Source organism: Drosophila navojoa, chromosome 5 (assembly GCF_054131105.1).
Source record: "Drosophila navojoa isolate 15081-1374.11 chromosome 5, UAZ_NAV_1.0, whole genome shotgun sequence".
Classification (NCBI taxonomy): Eukaryota; Metazoa; Arthropoda; class Insecta; order Diptera; family Drosophilidae; genus Drosophila; species Drosophila navojoa.
The window spans coordinates 18,853,207-18,874,785 of record NC_142893.1 but is presented as its reverse complement, the minus strand read 5'-3'; the positions used below and the strand labels follow the sequence as shown (position 1 = coordinate 18,874,785).

The window sequence follows — 21,579 nt, the reverse complement described above, 5'->3', positions numbered from 1 at the left end:
TAAAAACTTTGACAGCAGTTTTCAGCACATTGCAAAACAAATGAAAAGTTTTCCGTCTCAGCTTTGTGTGAATATTTTTTTGCAGAAACCCCTCACCCACCAGCTTCGTCCTCCCCGCTCAGCTTCCTTGCGCTGCCTGTCAAAACTTCGACATTTTACTTTGCATGTGATTTTCAAAAAGTTGCCCAAAGACTTTTCTTCCTCACATTCTGTCTTGCTCTCTGTCTCTGTCTCCACTGTCTTTGCTGCCTCGGCGCTCTATCTTGTCGCATTGACACTTGTCAAATCTTTGCCTGGGCGTGTGGAAAAACGACGCATGATTGATGACTCGGCAAAGGCAGAGCCAATTCCAATCAGTTCCCGCTCAGGCATTGAGAAATTACGTATACGCCATGAATAAAACGTTCAGCTGTAGCTGACAATGCCGACACGTTGCTGTTTGAATCCTTGGGAGAAGTGGAGCAACAAAAAAAAAAAAAAAAATGGAAAATCATACAACCGGAAATTAAAGAAAATGCGCACATCTTTGATTTCATATTGTCAGCTCCTTTCTCTGCTCCTCCCTCTCTCTCTCCACCTCTCTCTCACTCTCCTGCTCGTTTCGTTTGCGGGGCAGCATTAAGTTGTCTTCGAGGCGAAAGTTAAGTGGACACTGAGACAATAAAACTTGCCAAGTGCTGGCTGGCTAGCTGCTCAGCCCGCGTCTGCCAGCTGACAGCAGCAGGTCCGGCTAGCCTGCCCGGACTTAGAGCCCGTCGAGTGCAATACAAACATGGTAGCTCACAGTTGCGCCCGAGCTGCGGCCAAAGCAATCAAACAAAGTCGCTCAAGTGGCGTCAAGTGAAGGAGGCGAGGCGCTTGTACAGACTAGACATATGAACGCACACACGGAGAGAAAGAGAGAAACATCCACACACACACCCACACACACACTTATAATGCTATCTCGCATGCAGTTTCAAGGTAAGACATTTTGTCATTAAAACTGCGAAATTGAGTGCTGTATAAACAAAATACGCTGCCGGGAACCCGGACCCGAACCCGGGACATGACAGGAAGAGCCAGTAAAAGATGACAGAGGCGTTGCTGCTAACGCTTAACGCAAATAAACAACTAAACACAAAGCGGGTGGGTGCGAGTAGTGCTGGCAGCGTGAAATAGTCATATTTATCAAGTGGCAGCCAGAAAGGATTGCCTGGCAGCCGTAACTGGTGGCTGGAGTCAAAGATGCCAGGATATGCCAGACGCATAAGAGAGCGAGAGAGAGAGAGCAAGAGAGGGAGCAGGTGAAAAGGCAGCAAACAAGTTAGATAAAACCTGTAAACGCGCGAGGACCCAACACACAACATGGTTCGTACAATAGATTAAATTTACTACTCGGCCAGACAGAGACAGCAAGAGAGCGGGAAGCGGGAGACCAGGAAAGAGAGAGAGATAGTGAGTGAGCGACAAGTCAGCAAATTGTGTATGTGTGTAAACCTCCTGGGTAAATGGCTTCAATGTAGTTGCACTTGTACATCTACTCGTTGTTCGTTTCGTATTTGTGTTTGCTTCTAAAATTAAACAAAATACAAAGAAAAAAGCACAAACTCCCAAACTGCAAAGCAAAAGTCGAGCAAGTTTCTCAGTCTATAAAGTTTCCGGTCCTTTTTTTCAAATGCTCGATTGCAAGTAGAAGAAGAAGAAATAGTAGTAGTAGTAGTAGTAGTAGTAGTAGTAAAAGAGGAAGCACTGCACGTAGTACAACATAGAGCAAGTGTTGGCAATAGTTGGAGAAGTGCAGCGACCGTTGTTATAAACGCATATAAAATTTATAACAATTGCAACTGATAAACACTTAATTATCACAAGCGCCAACTATGAAGTAACTAAAGCTGGATTAATTTTAAGTGCAAATCTGCAAACAGTCACCAAATGCATATCAATAGCTGGCAAGTTCTGTGCTCCAACTCGACTACAAATTACTTGCAAGCCTAGCTAAAAGCAAATCCTTGTTAATAAATAAATAAATAAAATAATTTAAGTATAGGAAGAAGGAAGACAGATTGAATTATGTATATTACGTAGGGAGGGAGCATAGCCAAAGAAAAATGTGGATAGAGAAACATTGATTGATTTTCAGCTTAGTAGTATATGATATTTTAAATGATTGTAATTATTGCTTTATTTTACAATACATATATTTTTTTCTTTTTTTATACTTCCTTATTTATTTCTTATTAAAGTTATTTATTTATTTTACATCTTCTTTCAATTTTTTTTATTATTATAGTCTTGACTGTCTATTTTCATTCATTCAAAACCAAGCTCACTTATTTAGAGAGGATATTGGGGTCACTTTTAATTATTGTTGCTTTAATTATTTTGGGGAAAATTATATGCATTGCTGGAAAGAAAAATACGTTTTAATTTAGACTCAAAGCATGGTTAGCATTATTTTCTATTGAATAAACTCACCTCAGATATCCTTAGTGAGGCGGTATATCAGACAATGATGCTCCGACTACTAATTTAATTCTACATATGGTTTCCCATATAGAAAGATATTTATCAAATTAAAGTAATTATTTCAACTAAAGGAAAATATAATAAATAGTTATGCATGCTCATAAAAGTAAAGAATGCTTCACCAATATCCAACACATTGCAGACCTAGGGATTGCTCCCCTAGTGAAAATTCTCGGCATTAAATTTGGTGCGGCAGCTGAGTTGTTCGTTTGCTTATTTCAAACTGAAGGACGGCAGGCGACCAAAAATATCTTCATTAAACTGCACTTTAGAGCTAATAAAAAATTCTCTCTTCGAGCTGTGTAACTTTTAAGTTGACAAAAATAAAAAGCGAGTCGAAAGCAGAAGTTTGCTGCATTTGGTTAAATTACTTAAAATAAAATGTAAACAAAACGCCAACCGAATGGGGCCAAGCCGGAGGCTGAGGCGGGAGCCGCAAAACTGGCGACAAAGTCTACTGAGCCACTTTCGCAAGCAGCCAGTTAACATATGCAGACTTAGCCACACCCACACTCACATACACACGCACACATACACATTGTCAACACAAACGCCCACACAAAGTTAACGACATAGTGAAATGCACAAAAAAAAAAGAGAGAAAAAAGAGAGAGAGAGCCGAAGCTGGAGCAGAGAAAAATGTTAAGGAAACGCAACGGAAAAGCCAGAGCCTGAGCCAAAGCCAAAGCCAAAGCGAAAACGTTGCGAAATTGTAAGAGAAAATTGTTATTTAATTTGTGTGAGTGCTGAACATTTTTGCAGCTGCTGCTGCTGCTGCTCAAGTTTTTGCGCTGAAACTTTTGGCCAACACACGCACCAGAAACTTTAACACAAGCATAAATTTACTCTTCATATGTGAGAGTGTGCGTGTGTGTGTGTGTGTGTCGGTGTTAGTGCTCGTAAGTAAGTGCACTTTTGCATTGCCTGGCAGGCAGCAGGCGCGTATCCTTTGCCGTTTCTTCAAAATTCATATGCACATTTATATTATTTCAGCCTCCTCCAGCTCCTGCTCCTGCTCCCCGTCCCTTGCATATGCAAGCAGTTGCTGCTGCTTACGTATTTGCTGCATAATTTGAGCCGCTCGCTTAAACGAAGCGTTGCCCAACGCTGGCGACTTCATTACGCTGCCACGCCCACAACAACAACAACAACAGCAACAACAACTTGTGCATAATGAAGCTTTGTTCTTTCTAGTTTTGCCTGTCCCTTATTTATTTTCTTCTTCTTTTTTTCTGTGTTGCGTCAACTAATCAAGAGCCGCAGTGCTGCAGCTTTGCAGTGGATTCATTGAGCTGGCAATTCATATCCTTAATTCGGTATCCTTTGACTTGTGCCCCGGCCTGGAATTCGTAATTAAGTGCTTGCTGTCTACACAGATTGCCGTCTCAGCAGGTAATCAGCCACTGTCGACCCTCTGCTCTCATAGTTCGATGATTGTTGACTTTGCAAATTGACTTTTAATATGCCACAGTTTGAGCAGCACTTCAGAAAATATATCCCAGGCTGACTTTTATGATTAGAGCGCGGGCAGATGGTATTGTGTGCAAACTATAGAGAGAGGAATACTAATGCAGGTATCTCTCATATCTCAAGCATGCAAATTAAACGAGCTTTGTCTCCATTTGATACAGGGCACAAAAATATTCAGCAATTGTCGGCCTCCAATTTATTCTTCTTTTTATTCCTTAGCTCTCTCATGATATTTAGCGGAATTTTGATTACGAAGTGCTGCCTCCTTATGCAACGTATGCCAAGCATTTCGCCACTCCCCCTGCAGTATCAATCTCCTGCCAAACCGAACTCCAACTCCGACTCCGACTCCTGCTCTTCACCACTTCTTCGCTGATTTCTAATAAAAGCGTCGCGCATATTCCTTGCTTAATTTGGAAGAGCGGGCTCAGCCTCAGCTCTACTGCTCCAAAAATATGCGTACATGAGCATAAATATTGCTTTGTGCACACTCACACACACACACACACACACACACTTGAGATGCTGTTACGCGCCAGAGACCAGGCGAGGGGTTGCGTTGTTTTATGCATGCTAATTTGTTATGTGCATGTTCTTTTTGCCGCATGCCTTTTGATCAACATCCAAACTACATATGGAGGCGGTAAACGCACAGACCACGCCCTCCCACACACACACGCACGCACACACACTCGTACTGCCTTTGCTGCTGCCCGTAAATATTTTCATTGGCGTTTTTCTTTTTCTCTCTTTTTCTCATTTTCCCTGCGTAATTTTTCTTCTTGCAAATTTTCGCTGTGGAATTTGGCGCGTTGCTGGCAAATATTGCTTTGTTTCTACTCATTAGGCCAGGCCCAGCGCGGGCTGTTGCTCATAACAGGGCTAAGAGCATAAAGTGCTCATATATGGATATGAGTATATATATATATATATATATATTCATATATATGTGTGTGTTTGTGTTGCCTGCTTCGTTTCCGCCTTTGACGTTTTTCATTTGTGCCTCATTTAAATGGCAATTTATGAGTTCTGGTTCGGGGCTTTTCAATTTTTCACAGCAGCTGCGCCAAATTGCATGTTAAATGCTTACAACGCACGCTCAACCACCAGCCGCACCACCAACCGACTCCTGCTCCTCTCAGGCCTTGTTTCCATAGCCCATAGCCGCGATCTTAAGCATTAGATAAACGTTTTCCAAATTTATTTATTTTTTTTTTGCGAGGGTTGCTGAGCCACAAACGAAATGAAAATTAAACCCAAATTCGCTGCAACTTCAAAGCATCGCCGCTCATCAAATCCCTTAAAAAAAATGAAGATGAAATTTATTGCGAAACAAGTCTCTGGACTCCCTGGAGAATCTCGCAATAAATTACAAATAGTTCAAATGCTTTCTCAGGCATATGCAAAACATCTTTGATGTTATTCACATTTAAGTGTAGGATTGTGAAAAACCTTTTTCAGCCTTTTTATTGTCGATCTGCAGTTATTGACCATGAATTATATTGACTTGTTTTGTTGAAGAGAGTTGAAGGCTTTACTAAGCTTATAGAGAAACCGTTTAAGTAAGACGTGATTATTCCAGCTGGACCCTTACCAAAGGTCACGCTCCAGCTCATTTGAAAGCCATACTTGATTGAGTATGATAATAAGTTTTTACCTATATCAATCTCTCAATTATCATATTGTGAATAATTGCAGTACTTCAAGCACCTTAGTTGACTTTGGCCAAATATAAATTTGTTGTTCTCAAAGTTTCTCTCATTATTTCACTTGAGGCACATTTGCTCTTAATTTCCGCCAAGATAGTTCTGCACTTTTGTTTGCATTCTTTTGAAATGCATTCAAAAATAATTTTTAGTATTTTTTTGGTGTTTTTTGTCAGTACTATTTCGGTGTGTTGTTCTTTGCTGCTTGTCGTCTGTTATTTGTGTCTGTATGAGTGTGCATGTGTGTGTGTGTATGTGTGTGTTGTCTTTTGCACAAATGCACTCAAGCATTAATTTTTACGCTTCAATTTTCATACAAAATACACACACACACAACGGCCAAGCGACTGAAAGAGAGAGAGAGAGAGAGAGAAAGAGAGAAAGAGAGAGCGTGACTGAGAGCGTGAGAGACAGACTAAAATAGAGCTACTAAAAAGGCAGCTTGGCATGTTGACTAAATTATAATTTTCCATATGTGTGTGTGTGTTAGTGTATGTGTGTGTGTATGTCGCCAGTCGTTAGTTAAAATATGAACTCAAAACTTGTCATCAAAACGGCAAATGGCCGCCCAAAATGGCCCGAACTAAAAAATGGCTGCCAAGGCAGCAGCAGCAGTAGCCGTAGAAGCCGTAGAAGCGTGTAAAAACTTTTCAGACAGTTGCAGAAATCATTTTGGGCGTAGGGCAAGCACAAGTGAAAGAGAGAGAGAGAGAGAGAGAGAGAGAGAGAGAGAGATGAGCAGTGTGCGTGTGAGTGTGTGTGTGTGGGTGACTGTCGACAACTGCAACGGAAATGAGTTGAAAAAGTTGAGCAAATAGACGCCAACAGACGTCGCAATGTCGCCCAAAGCAACATCCAACTTCTTGTCACTAACTCACACACACACACACACACACACACACTAATACACACACCCACAAGCTGGCTGACACACCCCCAGAGCGTCTGGTTGACCGGATATAAGCAGTAAAACAAGCCGACAGCTCCGCTAGCCTTTGAACAGTGCCCGTCACTTGACTATGGACTTATGCGTGAACAAATAAAAACTAATTCCCCAGTCCAGGCACTCGCCTGGCATTATCCACCGTCGCTTAATGCACTTGAATCGTGTGTTGTCAAGTCTCGAATGCATAAAATATGAAATAACCCAACAAAGCAATTGCCATGCAGCAGCAATTGCCACTCAAGCATGCAAATTTGCGCCACAAGACATCGCCAACCACCGATGGCCAAGCGCTCTGTTTCGGCGCGGCGTGATCCTGGCCGAGAGCTGGCAAGGAGCTCAGCTGCAGCCAGCTCGGCAGCCCACCAATTGTGCCCCGCGGCTGCCACATACGCTGGTTACGCCAACTAATAAGCGACGCGACGGCAACTCAGTTGCTCTATAATGATGACGCCCACTGAGCGGCCCACTGTGCGCCCTATGCCTTGCCTCAAGTGGATTACGTGGAATTGCCAAAGCTTTTTATTCGCCAGAGCTTCGCGGGTGGCCCAGCCACGGGGTTGAGCCCTAGCCAAAGCCAAGTGCACTGATAATGCAATTTGTCGCCCGACGACGCAGATGATGGGCATAAATATGGCCAAGTGAATGGCTGGGGTGGCCAGAGCCACGATTAACATGAGCACTTCAAGTATATGTATATTATTAAATTGCATAGAATACATAAATGGCATTTGCATTAATAAATGTTTCCAGTGCATAGATAATGGTATTCCTCAAATTAACTGAAGTAAAACTCTCGGAGTAACCTCTTGAATAACAACTAAAAAATATTATTATTAATTATATAAGATTTATAAATATACTTCCTATTTCAAGTTTTCTATTCCATTAAAACAGAAGTTTAATTCACAAAATATATAAATAAATAAATGAATAACAAATAAATAATTGAAAAACTTAAAAAAAAATAAATAAATAAATAAAGTGATAAAATAAATAAAAAAAAATCAAATAAATAAACGAAATAAGTAAATAATAAAATAAATAAACAAGTACAGAAATAAAAATAAATAGTTTGGCAAATTTTAAAATAATCAATAGCTTTCTTTTTTGGGTTTGTATATATTCGTTTCTTTGAGCTCTGACAGTAAGAAAATCAAACTTAATATATTTGTATAATTATAAAATACTAGCATTATAGAATCAGTTGAATAGAGCAGCAAAAATAAAATCCACCTTGAAAAATATTAAGGTTCTGTAGGAACTCCTAAGTGATTTTCTATCATTCTGAACTATAGCTCAAAATCTACATATTGAAATTATCATAGTAGATAATCATATGATTAAAACAATCATTTTTCAATTTATCTTAAAATATTAGTATTGATAAGCAATATTTAATAAATAATAGCTAATTTTAATGCAAACTTGGTTTTCTTATTATTATAATAGTGAATAAAAGTTTAGTAGTATTTTTATTACTATTTAAAATATGTATACATATTCTAACTGAATGACTTTTGATGATGTGAAAAAGGAAATCTAAAGAATAAAATGTTTTTATTCCCCTCTGTCTGCATTAATAGGTATAACAATTGACAAATTCCTGAATTATTAATGATAAATATGGAAAGGCATGATAAAAATCACGCCAGCGACTTTAATGTAAGCTCAATTCCAAGGATATATTTGTATTTAAAATAAATCAATGATAATTTAGAGATTCCACACTTTAATAATTTTCTTTAGCCCCACTCAAAATGCGCTAATTTCTTTTTATTTAAAAATAAATTACGAAGGGAAAATCGGGAATAAAACTGCAGTAAAATTTAATAAAGCGTTTCCAAAAATTGTACAGTTTTATGGGCCGAGTTCATCCATTTAGCAGCCGCTGACCCGACGTCCTCGTCCAATTGTTGTTTAATGAGCTGCTCACGCATAAAATTTGCAATTTTCGGTGCGCCTAAGGCTATGCAATAAAATTCAAATGCATATTTTAATTGCATTTCGCTGCAGTCGAGCGGCTGTCCGTGTCGCTGTCGCTGTCGATGTCGATGTCGTTGTGGCTGTCGTTGTCGTTGGCCTTTTCCATGTACCGCGACTGGCGCCAGCGACCCAGAGTAGATAGTGCATTAAAATGGTCGCCGTTCTACGCAGCGCGTAAAGTAATTAAACGCCGCCGCCGCAAAGCTAATAAAAATGTCAAATGTCAGGCAATAAAGCATAGACCTGACACACACACACACACTCAGATAGAGAGAGAGAGAGAGAGATAGTCTGTGTGTGTATCTGATTGGTTGTCTGGTGACCGCACGGTTCACACCCTCATCCATTCGCCACAAATTTGATGAGCCGCCGCATAGTGCACTTCCAGTGGGCGCTGCCACGCCCATCTTTCAACATTTGATGGCATCAGGTTTATATGCAGCACGTCCAGCACGCTTTGCGCCTTGCTGCACTGCCGCACTGCCGCGGTTAGTTGATTGCTCTCGATTTTATGGGCTCGTCCGCTTTCTGTGTTTGCATTAACCTTAACAACAACTATTGCATCCGTGTTGCTTCTTTAACGACGTTGCAATATTTAAAGAGAGTGCACTTTGTCATAGTAGAAGGAACATTTCTTCTTCGAATACTGCTCTTAAAGATGTCGATTGAAATGATGGGAGTTGATGCTTTTCTTTATTTCCCCCAACTAATCAATAGACCAAACCAGCTAATAATTTGGAAATAATTTGTATTTGCTTCAGATAAGACTTAGATATGTTCGATAGAAAAGGAGAAAGAAAGCTCTATACGAGACTGCTCGACTACGAAATCCTCTTGACCCCTTGATTATCTGATCATACAATAATATATATATAAACAGGCAGATGGACTGCTTATTGCCTTTATGCCTCTGGTGTCTGCCACACCTCCTTCTGCCTATTGCATACATTTAACAAAACCAATATACCCTGATTTCTCATTTTCAATGGGCTCAGGCTATAAACACACATATGTACATAAATTCCATACTCCTGAGTTCATGCTGAAATAAAATTGTCAAAAGATTTCGTAGCTGTTGCACGGGTCTAACGCTTTAAGGCAATTGCATCTGTTTACAAACTGGGCCATTAAATATGCCCAAAAGATGCGAAAGCCAACGGCATTTTGTGGTGACCTTTGAGGCAGCCGAGCGAGCCATGTGTGAGCCCGGATGAGGCAGAGGTGAGCGGGGGCGAGGTAGGCAATTGCTACAGTGGAGCAATCAAATGGTTAAGGTAAGAGTGCAACGAGTGCAAAAAAAGTGACAAACTTGTCTAATAAGAACATCGCACGCTGCTTGCATCAGCATGAGAGCATACTTTTATCTCGCTCTTTGTGTGTATGTGTGTGTGTAAGTAAATATCTCTAACCCAAATCTTGAAAATGTACAAAGCGCATTTCTATAGCAGCAACTGATGTGGCAACATTTCACCTTGCAACCCGATGTTGTTACTAAACCCTGCCCTCCCTCTTTGTCCCTCTCTCTCTCTTACTCCTTACCTCTCTCCACTCTGACAGCCCTTGCATCCATGCCGCTGGCCCCATTTGGCGTTGTCAACACAAATTAAGCCAACATGTTACAGAGCAGACTCGTTGGCTGCGCTTCTGTAGTATATTTAAATATGCTCTTTCACTTTCAATATCAAATGAGTGGATGCCAAGTTTTGCAGCTGGCAGCGAGCAGTCGAGATTGCAACTTGTAGATACGCTGAGTACGTTGCCTTGGCATGCCTTGACTTGGCTTGGCTGGGGTCTGGCTTGGGTTTGGCTTGGGTTTGGCTTCTCGCACCGCAAAGTTTGCTGTTGCATCATACAGAAAACTAAACTTTGAATGAAGCACTCGTCTCACCTCCCCCACCTTCCCACAGATTCCTGGAGCCAACAATTCGTGCAATGCAAATTGCACAACTTGCCAAAAATCGCTTCACATGTGCCATTTAAAGTTTTGTTTGCTTCTGTTGCGCGTGCGTGAGTGTGTGTGTGAGTGTGCGTGCGTGTAGTTTACAAGATGCAACTTTTTACCTAGCTGCCACTTGAAAATTTAATAAATGTTTTTTTTTTTTCGCTTTGGCTTTCCTTTTTTTTTCTAAATTTGTTAACTTCTAATAACACGAAAGTGAGACCTGAAAACTTTTAAGTGATGTTTGCAAAATATACATTCGCAAACTAACTAAAAATGGTGCGCAATCAGAGTGTGAGCTGGGGCAGCCGGAGCTATTAGCTTCAGCTCTGGGTATAAATAATTCGAATCATGTCATGTTCGAGCAAATTGTGGCTTAGCAGGCTTTTAAAGCTGATTTCGGGCCATCCATAAATTAGCATAACATTTATGGCCAAGGCAGCTGGAATGCCCAGGAGATTGTTTATGATGTAATATTCACCTGATGAACCTACAAACGTACTTAGCAGCCGCTGCTGTTGTTGTTGTTGTTGTTGTTGTTGTTGTTGTTGCTGCTGCTGCTGTTGCTTTAGCTGCCCTCGGGTGTCAAGTCAGACACATGAAAGTGCAAACTGCCAAAGAATAGAGAGCCGAGAGGGCTGTGCCAGCCAAGCACAAAATGAACACAAATGAAATACAATAATAACAGCAAAGAAAACAAAAGAGAAACAGAAACAAAAACATCACAAAACAGAAAACTGGAAAAAAAAGGAACAGACAATTGCAGGTGAGCGCTGCTTAAAGACATAAACAACTGGCAAACATGCCCCTGGGGCCACAGGCTGAGCCGTGAAGGCTCCGAAGGAAAGATAAAACCGTTTTCAGCTATGGAAAATACACACACACAAGCATTTAAGCAGAGTTAGAGAGAGAGGGAGAGAGAGCGAAAGAGAGATACTAAAATAACACGCAATCCGACATCAGGCAGCAAGTGGAAATAACAATCATAATATTCAATTATGCAACACCTGCTCCAAGGCGCAGCGGACTTAAGCTGCCCCCTGACCGGAGCCGCCCCCTAGCCTGCATTGTTTGTGCTGGCTCCCAAATAATTAATAAACATTGTGTGCACTTCATGCAAACGAAATTAACAAAAATTCTGCTTGCCACTTGCCACATTCCAGTTGCCACTTGGTGCGAATTGAAATTACGTGCAATGCTTTGACAATCGAAAAGGGGTGTGGGGAGGGGTCGACTTAGTTGGCCATTTGTCGCGTCCGCCCATTGGCTGGCGCCTACCTGGGGGCGCTTTTAATTGAATTGTCGTTTGGCCTGAATTATAGATAAGCCCCATTGACAGAGGCAGCCCAAATAAATACAAAGCCAAATAGTCGACCGCTTTCGAGCGCGCTCCAGATTTATCTCAAGTTTGCCAACTTTTCGCCACCTAAGCGCAAACTGCTTAAAAATTAATGAGCCAGCGCCAAAAGAGGTCGCCAACGGGTGCTATCAGCTGTATACGTGTGTGTGCGTGGCTGTGTGTGTGTGTGTGGGTGTTTGTGGTGGGCGTGCCACAAAGTTTTGTTAATCTAAACACGCACTAAGCTAACGAATCGTAGAGAGGAAGCACTTTGAGAATGCTTAGAGAAGGCAATATAATTGCAAGATTTTATAATTCTATACTGAAGCATGAATTACTTTTATAAATATTAAATAAAAATTCGATTATCATATAAGAATAATATATATAGAAATTACAATAGGACTAGGTTAATTCCAAATTTATTTATTTATTTAATTGTTACAGAGAATTAATCTAAATTACAATTTAATTTAAGGCCAAGGCAAGATTTTAGGTATTCCACGGCATTTTGTTGTATTTCGTATTTTAATTTTTGCCAATGAAAATTAAATAATACAACATTCGAATTTCCACCTCGGCTACTTACGTAAAACTCGGTAATGTTGGATAATTGGAGTTAGCTTTGTATCGATCCCTGTTCAGCTGCACTGCATTGAGCCAACTTTTCTAATATTTAATGAAATTAATATTAATTTATATGGGCCTTCTTATAAGTGCTCACATAATAAAAGTCGAAAATATCATACACACTCACTCTCACTCAGACTAAAGCTCTTCGGTTCTTTTCGCATTGAGCTAAGCTATTCGCGTGTCCCAAGAGCATTACTTAGCGAGAGAGATCGCATAATGAGACTCAGACTGTTCACATTCTCACACATACTCACCCTCAATTTACGTGCGCTGTCAATGTAAATAAATACACAAAAGTCTTTTTGCTTCATTGAATTAACAAATATTTCCACATTATTTTGCTTTATACTATTTAAAACTAATTATATTCATCTTAATCATTTAATCACTCAAGATGAATTAGTTTTGATATTGAAGTATAATGAATTGAAAACCTTTCGCGAAATAGTTTTCATACAAAAATGTCTTTAATCCTTGCAACGAGTGTTTCAACTAAGTGAACCACACACTCTTCAATTAAGAAGAACTTTAACGCAACATGAGTGAAAGGCTTCACAGAGGGACGTCACGCTGAGGGGAAGAAAAATTGGGAAAATCACAAGTTTCGCACATAGCGCACAATGATCAAAGGGGAAAATCGCGAGGCATAGTAAAAACAATAACAGAGCAAAAAAGTTGATGCAACAAGACAGCCAAGAGAAAGAGAGACCACAAGCGAGAGCGAGAGAGAGAGAAGGAAAGAGTGAGAGAGGCATGAGTTTTGTGTTTCGGGCGCGGCTGACAAAGTAATTGCAACACGCGAATGAATGCGAAAATTCAATTATTTTCGGTCATTATTATTTTTGCAACGTCCAAACGACTCGAGTGCGTTTCCCAGCACTGTCGCCCGCCCACGCACTTTATGCAAAGCGAACAGAAAAAAAAGCAAAAAAAACTTTCAGCCACGTGCAATCAATTGGGTGCGCAGTTTGGGCCATAGCAGTCCTTGGTGAGCCCCACTTCCCCTCCCCCCCCCCCCCTCGACTGCTTTTGCAACCCTGTCATTTAGACTGGCTCGTCCATTGTCTGGCCAACTGGGGCGACGTGGCCGACAAAGTGTTGCAAAACGTTTCAGTTGTTGCTGGCGCTGCACCTCTTTGGAAACTTTGCCTCACAAAAGGCAACTGCAAAAATTAAGTTAACTTTTTCGAGTAACGGGAATTGAGTAATTTTCAGCTGTAAAACTTTATTATTTTGGGTCTCATTGTTATTGTTACTGTTGCTGTTGTTGTTGTTGTTGTTGTTGCTGGCACTCTTGCACCAATTGTAGTACATGCCAACTTGTTGTTATTGTTTAAATGTTAATTTTCCTGTAGCTGTAAATGTTGTCCGTTTGGACGAAGGTAATGGTTCGCCCGCTCGCTGCTCGCTGCCTGCCGGCCTCCCCACCCCACCCTTCAAAAACTTGTGCACGCCTCAAAAGTAGGCAAAACATGCAAATTGCATTGTGCAAGCGAGGGGAGGGACAAAGGACCGCCTCCTGCGCTGCTTATGCCAAGCAATGAACTAAAGCGTCGCCTAATTGCATTAATGAAGTGCAAGCAGCCGGCCAAAGTTTGCCAACTTGCCTAAAGCCCAATAAGATGGGCTCGATCTAAATTATAAGCAGTACTAAAATATAAATAATCTTAACTAAGAAGGTGCTTAACATTTCAAGTAAATGTTTTAAACTAATACTTGATTCTAATCAGGGAACGACTATTAATATATTATTGACTATCATAAAACAAATTTTTTTGGTGTATATTATTGTATATAAAAATTATTAAAAGAAAACAAATATATTGTTTGAAATCAAGAATCACACTGACTTGAGTTAATGTTGAGTTAGCTAATTATAGCTACTAGCTCTATGCTCATGAGCAACCAAAAATCGTCTACATAATGTTCTCCCTCCAAGCTAAGCACTTCGGTTCTATTGAGCGAAGCGAGGGCTATTCGTGTGCCGATCTTCACACAAGTATCGTTGAAGGAGAGGTACGAATGAAACTCAGTTGGTGGGCAAATAGGGAATTAAACACACACATACATACGCATACATACACAAAAGACTATTTGCTTTATTTAACTCAGCTGAAGGGTTGGAGAAAAAGCAGAGCGGAAAAGAGGGCTCTACCCGATCGCAAACAGAGTCGTTGGAGGGCCGAAGCTATAATTTGCTCTCAGAGTTATTAATCAGAGGTATCCAGAAACGACTAATGCTCTTCACAGATCATACAAGTAACGCCTAGAATATTAAACTGAGATATCTTGAAAAGTCTGAAAGCTGTGGGAGCATATGTAATAATGTAATGTATTAATATAGAAACTGCTTAAGTGAACCTAGATTTTTAGTCCTCTGGTTTTCGATTAGGTTCTTACTGCAAGCTTATATTTACAGAGGAAAACTAAAATTTTAATAATTAATACAAATAAACATGCCTAACTATTTATTTACTTAAACAAAATTTGTTTACATATTTTATTTAATTATTTTTTTATTTGACCCGAATTCCTACACTAAGTTTTAATTATTTACTACATTTATTTATTTATTATATTTAATTCCAGTCTATTGAGATCTATAAATTTAATATACAATATATAAAAGTTAGTCAAATCGCATTGTTTAACACTGAAAACTTAAGCAAAAAATAACTTGCATCAGTAACATATAAAACGTATAAAAGTCTTTAGATTTAAAGCCCTTCAATTATAATTTTTGTATTAGTTTTCCCTGTCTGTGCTAATTTTCGCCCCCTTTAAGCATTCTCAGTATTCGGCTGTCCAATCCATGCCAGCGCTGCCCTGGCTGTGCATAAGCATCTCATGCCAGGCTAAAAATGCAAAACTCATTTCATTTAGCGCCTAGCGCTTAAATCAAATTAAGAATCGCACCAATGGCCAGCCGCTGACCCTGGGGCCATACCCCCAACGGAGCTGCCACCTGAGCAGAGCACAGCCGAGCAGAGCAGAGCTGAGCTGAGCTGAGCTGAGCTGGGGGTAAAATGCTGGCACACGGCTCAGTGGCTGCAAATCAAAATAAAATGTGAATCTCTTTGAGCGCCTGGGCGAGGCTTTTTGGGCGCACTGAAATCAGTTTTAGCTGTCAAATAAATTACATTTCTTTTTAGCGGCGGGCTGGGTTGTCAGCTGCCTGCAAAAATATTCCGACAGTGGCTACAAAATGGCGCTGAACGCATAATTTAACAGCCCATCCCTGACAACACACACACACACAGACACAGAGGCAGCCCTGGTGGCGAGCATTCACTTGGTTTAATTGATTTTACAGTTAGTCGCTGGGGCTGGGGGCTGTGGAGTTTTGAGTTATAAATTTGGCAAGTGTCGATGGGCGCTTCGATTTGTTTGTGTTTGGGTCTGCTGGGAGTTGTGAGATGGGAATTGGGAAATGGGAGTTGGGAGCTGGGTGATGGCAACCCCGCCGTACACTCATTTGCACTTAACACTTTTGGCCATTTTGTTTGCCGAGCCGCCATTGTTGCCCTGGTAAATAAAGTGCTCAAGTTTGTTGGGTGAGTGTCTGCTGCGCTCTCTCTCACTCTGCCACTCTCTCTCTCTCTATCTCTCTTTACTCGCACTGCCATCTCTTTTTGTGGCCCGGGGCAATGATGAGGAAAATTGCAAAATTCGGATTCGCCTTTCGATAATTAAATATGCGCAGCGAGTGTTTGGCGGGCTGAGCACATGTGTCTAATTGGATTGTCGCAGTGTTGGCTAACGCCGTCAGATCATACCAGCAGCGCCAGCCCTCAACATGTGACCCACAAAGGTTGCACACGAAAATTGCGTTGCGCTACGCTTCAGCCGACAAAAGTTTTTAATGAAGTTTCGGCGTTCTTAAAAACTTTCCGCTCGACGACATGTTGCTCTTTCTCTCTCTCTCACACACTCTCTCTCTCTATTTATTTTGATTTCTCTGCGCACTGGCTAAGCGGCTCATTTTGTTGGTGATACGCTTTTAATTAGTGGCGAATGGCGTTGCCAGCAAAGTTTTCGTCTCAGTCGATGCGTTGCCGTACCGTTGTGTTTATAGCGGGCTTAGCCAAAGTACAGTTGTGCACGAGTTGGCTTAGCAACTGTGGCTTGAGTGGTCGGCAAATAGCAAACGACTCTCTCAAGCAACTCCGGAAGTTAATAAAGAAAGCAATTACAAAACTTGGTAGTTAAACATAATAATTAAGCTTCCACTTACTTATCCCCTTCTCTGTCTCTCTCTTTGCAGGTGCGCCCACAGTTGTTGCCCTGAATGCCACGCCTGTCGCCTATCCGGGCTCCCCTCTGCACTTGAATGTGGAGTTCTGCGCCAATCCGCCGGCGCATGCGGCACGCTGGCTGCACGGCGATCGCGTCTTTACGCCGGGCAATCAGTACGGCAGCACCGTGCTCGCCTACTCGGTCAAGGTAGGTCACTCGATGAGCCCTGTGGGAATGAGTGTAAGAGCTTTCTATTGCTTTGCTTTCAGGATCTGCCTACGCCCTACTGCAAGGAGGCGCGCCTGACCTATGTCAGCATGCATGAGCGTGTGCCGCGCACGTTCTACTTCATTGTCTCGTCGCCAGGTGGCGTCGCCGAGGCCGTCTTCAATGTGAACTTTACGAAGCGCCACCGCCAGATGTCGAACGCCATCGACGATGACGAGGAGGAGGAGCTCAATCGGCCAGAGCAAATCCATTTTCCGGTTTTCAGCAATAACACGGCGAGCGGGCGGACGGTGGCCTCCATGGACCTCCAGCTGGCCCTGGCGCTAACTCTATTCGGTGCCACGCTCCTGCAGGCCCATTAATTTTTAAGAGAGTGAAAGAGACAAACACAAAGTGCGAACGAGAGAAGCGAGTGTGCGAGTGTGTGTGAATGAAAGAGAGAATGTCGACTATAAACGCATGCAATTTATTATGCTATGTACTACGTACTACCCCTCTATGTCTAAGCCCTTATATGCATACATATATACATACATATATCTACTATATAAACATATGTACTACTATATGCTATTGCCCAGAACTACTACCACTACTAATACTATTCTAAAGCTATGTGTATGTGTATTTGTAACCAATTAGCAAAAGCATCAAAATGAAATTATGCCACTTGAACCCTGTCCCACACCCTCACCCTCCTACCACACCCCTCCCATCCACAAACACATTTTTGTGGGCTTCTAAGTTGGCAATTTCAACTTTTTACCTATGCATTAGCCACAGCTCCCCACACAAACGAATGAAAGCTAATACTTGATATTTTTACTGTAGCTGTAAGTAACTGTAACTGTAACTATAACTGTAACTCTAACTGTAACTGTGTGTGTACGTGTGTAGTACTTAGTAGCAGCGCTTAACTTGAATGCCAAAACAGAAAAGAAAACAAACAAAACTAAAGTATATTTAAATATTTCAAACATGAAACGAAATCATTTTTGGTTTACCTCTATTGTTGAAAGTTGAGCCATGCATACCATAATTATTGTACTTTAAGTTCCTTTTCGAGAAAACAAGCGAGAAACTTGCAAAGTGACTGATTTTTGTTAAATATTTTGAGGCAATTAGTGTTTAGAGTGTAAAGCAGTTAGAGAGTGCTTGAAAAACAAATAATTAATAAAAAAAAAAGATTTAAATACTATACTTTAATGTAAATGAAAAGCAAGTAACTTACCAGGCACGAACAAATTCCTTCCATTTGAATTTTTGCGCATTCGAATAGGCAAAAAAATAAGTATAAACACGCTGTAAGATATTTTCAAAAGTTAAAAGATCAAAATTTATATATATACATGTATATCAATTAAACAATTTGATCTGCTAATTTTTTAAGTTAAATAAATGCGTTTATATAGGTAATATTTAAATTGTACAACTAACAAATATTTTACAAATTTAAAATTACATTTAATGCTCTATTGAATATACATTTTGCATTTGCATTTATTTCTGGTTCAGTAAATTATTTGTACATTCATTTATTTGCCTGCATTATTACTTTACATAATTTACAAGGACCAAACAACTCTTGAAATTTCATTAAAATTCATATTTTTAAAATATATTTAAGAATTTAACATATATTAATGGTAAATTAGCTCCAAAATAGAAAAACATAAAAGAAACCCTCCACTCAAAATATACCAAGATGTAAATAAATGTTTAAGCAAAAAATTGCTCAAAAAGAAAAAGGAAAGTAATAATTATAATGATTAAAAAATTAATTCAAATGAATAAAAAAAAAAAAAAAAAAACCAGAACAATATTATATATGTAGAAGATGTTAAATGTTGTTTGAAAATGGGCGTCTGTAGAGGCAAGTTGGATGGTCCATAACTAAGTAAAAATGAATATTAACTAACAAATATTATATAGCAAGACGAAAACTTTGCGCTATTGTAAAATAAATATTTTCAAGACCCCGGATTAGAGCTGGCAAAAACTTTTTTGCGCGCTGATTTTCACTTTTTGTGTATAAAGCCAAAGCTTTTGTAAATTATTTCATAGAACATCTTAGCTATATAGTATATGCATAAATACATATATTATATTGTGTGCGCCATATTAAATACTAGTACGTTTTAAGAGATCAATGTAAAAATGAACAAGAATTACTTAGAAGAACCTAACGCCAATTTAAGCAAACAAACAAATCCCAAGCGCTAAAATTTACGCCGAGTTCCAAGAATTCCGCGAGAAGCGAAATATAAGTTGAAAGCGTTTGAAGCATTGTATAAATATAAATTATAATTTAATTAGAGACATGCCAATCAAAGCATAGTTGGATATACAAATATACTTGTGTATGGATAGCCTAACTGTATGTGTGCCATGTAAAATTGAGTTAAGAGTTTTTTGGTTTTTATAAGCGAAAATTGCGAATTGTATTAACAAAGCAAAAACAAACACGTCGTCATGTTAACTAACAAAATTAATTATTAACAAATGCAAATTATGGTATTATATACATATACATATACATATACATATACATATATATATGAGTATGGGTATATATGTAAATTTAAAAGAGTGGTCAAATGCATATTGTATTTATTATATGATTAATTATTATGATAATATTTACAAAATATTATTTATTAATGAAAAGAAAGCAAACACACATATAATACCATAATACCTAGTATTTAAGCGAAACAAAAATTATGTGGCAAATTAATTTTTAAATATTACAGAATATACAAAAAAATATATATATATAAAGTAAAACCCAAACGCAGTTCGTTTGTAGTGCAAAGAAAATGTGTTGAAAAAAAAAAATAAAATAAATAAAATAAAAATAATTGAAAACAAAAAAACAAAACAAGAAAACGAAAAGAAAGTATGCATACAAAAATACAAAAATACGAAATACAATAAGCAAAGGTTTAAGTCATAGGCCCAAGATAAAAGTAAACAACCACCAATACAAATTTTTAGCAGTACGATACGAATACTAAAGAAATACTGGGGAAGGAGAGCAAACAAAATACGAAATCAAAAGGCGCACCAACTGAATTATATATATACATAGATATATAATAATACATGAATGCTCAGACCCTGGCGGGGGAATCAATTGCATCGCAATGTTTCCACCGTAGGGCCCAGAAATAACTGTTATTTAAGCCAGACGAGATTGCAATAGGATGAAGGAGATCGCAAAATTTACAAGTTTAAGACACAAAGCAACAGACAAAATAGCCAATTTAGCATAAAATACAAATAAAAGTAAAGATACGAAAATAAAAAAGTGAAAATAAATAATAAATAAGAGGCGAAGCAAAACCAAAACAAGCGAACAACAAGATGAAAACACAAAACATGAACATGAAATAAAATTTAAAAATAAAAATGCAAAATAAAAAATAATTGAATTTTGTGTGTGGCTTATTTATGCAAGAGGGAGAAACTTTGGATAAGCGAATGAGACTGAATGATGCTCTTGACCAGGCTGGGATTTGCCATTGGAGTTATTAGTATTTTAAACAGTTCTTCAAGGCAGCCTTGGGTTAATGTCAAGTTCAGCGTGAATAAGAATCAAGTTAAGTGTAATTATATTAAGTTGATTTCTTAAGTCAGCTTACTCAGTTTCTGCCTAGCTTAAAAGTGAATTTAATCGCAATGAAAATCAGTCTGTCTTGCGAAATTGACAACCGTTTTTATGTAAGAAACGTGTTGCCGGACGGGCGGTCGACTTATGGATGCTCTATAACGTACATGAGAGGGTTGAAAATAAGAAAAATTAAAATCTTATCGAGCTTAGCAGTTAGTGCCAATGAAGAGAGTGATTAGTGCTTGAGGGACTCAACTGAGTTTTTGATTATTTGCTGAAGAACTCCAACTCATTGAAGAAAAGAGATAGGGATATTGATAGAGATTACTTATTTTAATATCTAATATTTATAATAGTAAGAATTAATAACAACTATCACAATCACTTCTTTGATTATCGAGTAAATTGTGTCATAGTTATCTGCCCTTGGCCAATAGCAAGTTGATCATCAATTCAGCTGGACCTCTGCGAATAGAGTAGGCATAACAATTGGCAATGTACGTGCAACCTGAAATGGTAATGAGATTCGGCAAAGATTGCAATTGCGCTTGCAGCGTGCAGCATGCTGCAGCATTCAGTTGCATCAATATCAATCAAAAGGCTGCGCAACGGCGCGGCGATGCGGCCAAACGAAAGGGAAAGGCCACTGCGGCGGGCTCGTTGGGTGGGGCATGCGGCAAAGGGGACGTACGACGGGGCGCTTCGAGGACGCTTTGGGGCAGCGCGACATATTCCGGTTTGCAATTCGTGCATTGGCCCAATGCGTTGTCAACATGGACTGTGTATGAGTGTGTGTGTGAGTGTGCGAGTGTGTGTGTGTGTGTTGGTTGTGCCTCTGCGTCTGGCTGCGTTGTTGTGGTCGGGTTTATTACTTGGAAATCAAAAGTACATCGACTCCGCAGGACAGAGCATGGTCAATAGCGATACCATTGGCATTATGGCCATGTGGCACTGACAGCGGCTGCTACAGTTTTTGGC

The 21,579-nt window shown here is 39.6% G+C and overlaps 1 protein-coding gene across 1 annotated transcript in view; it reads left to right on the top strand.

The window, feature by feature from the left end:
- Window positions 1–20,298, top strand: part of tei (irregular chiasm C-roughest protein teiresias) — a 197,188-nt gene extending 176,890 nt beyond the window's left edge. The window contains exons 11-12 of the mRNA XM_018106562.3: window positions 16,789–16,967; window positions 17,030–20,298. Coding sequence (XP_017962051.1) covers window positions 16,789–16,967; window positions 17,030–17,350 — 500 coding nt within the window. The 3' untranslated portion in view covers window positions 17,351–20,298. The remainder of the gene's footprint in view (window positions 1–16,788; window positions 16,968–17,029) is intronic.
- The last annotated feature ends 1,281 nt before the right edge of the window (window positions 20,299–21,579 follow it).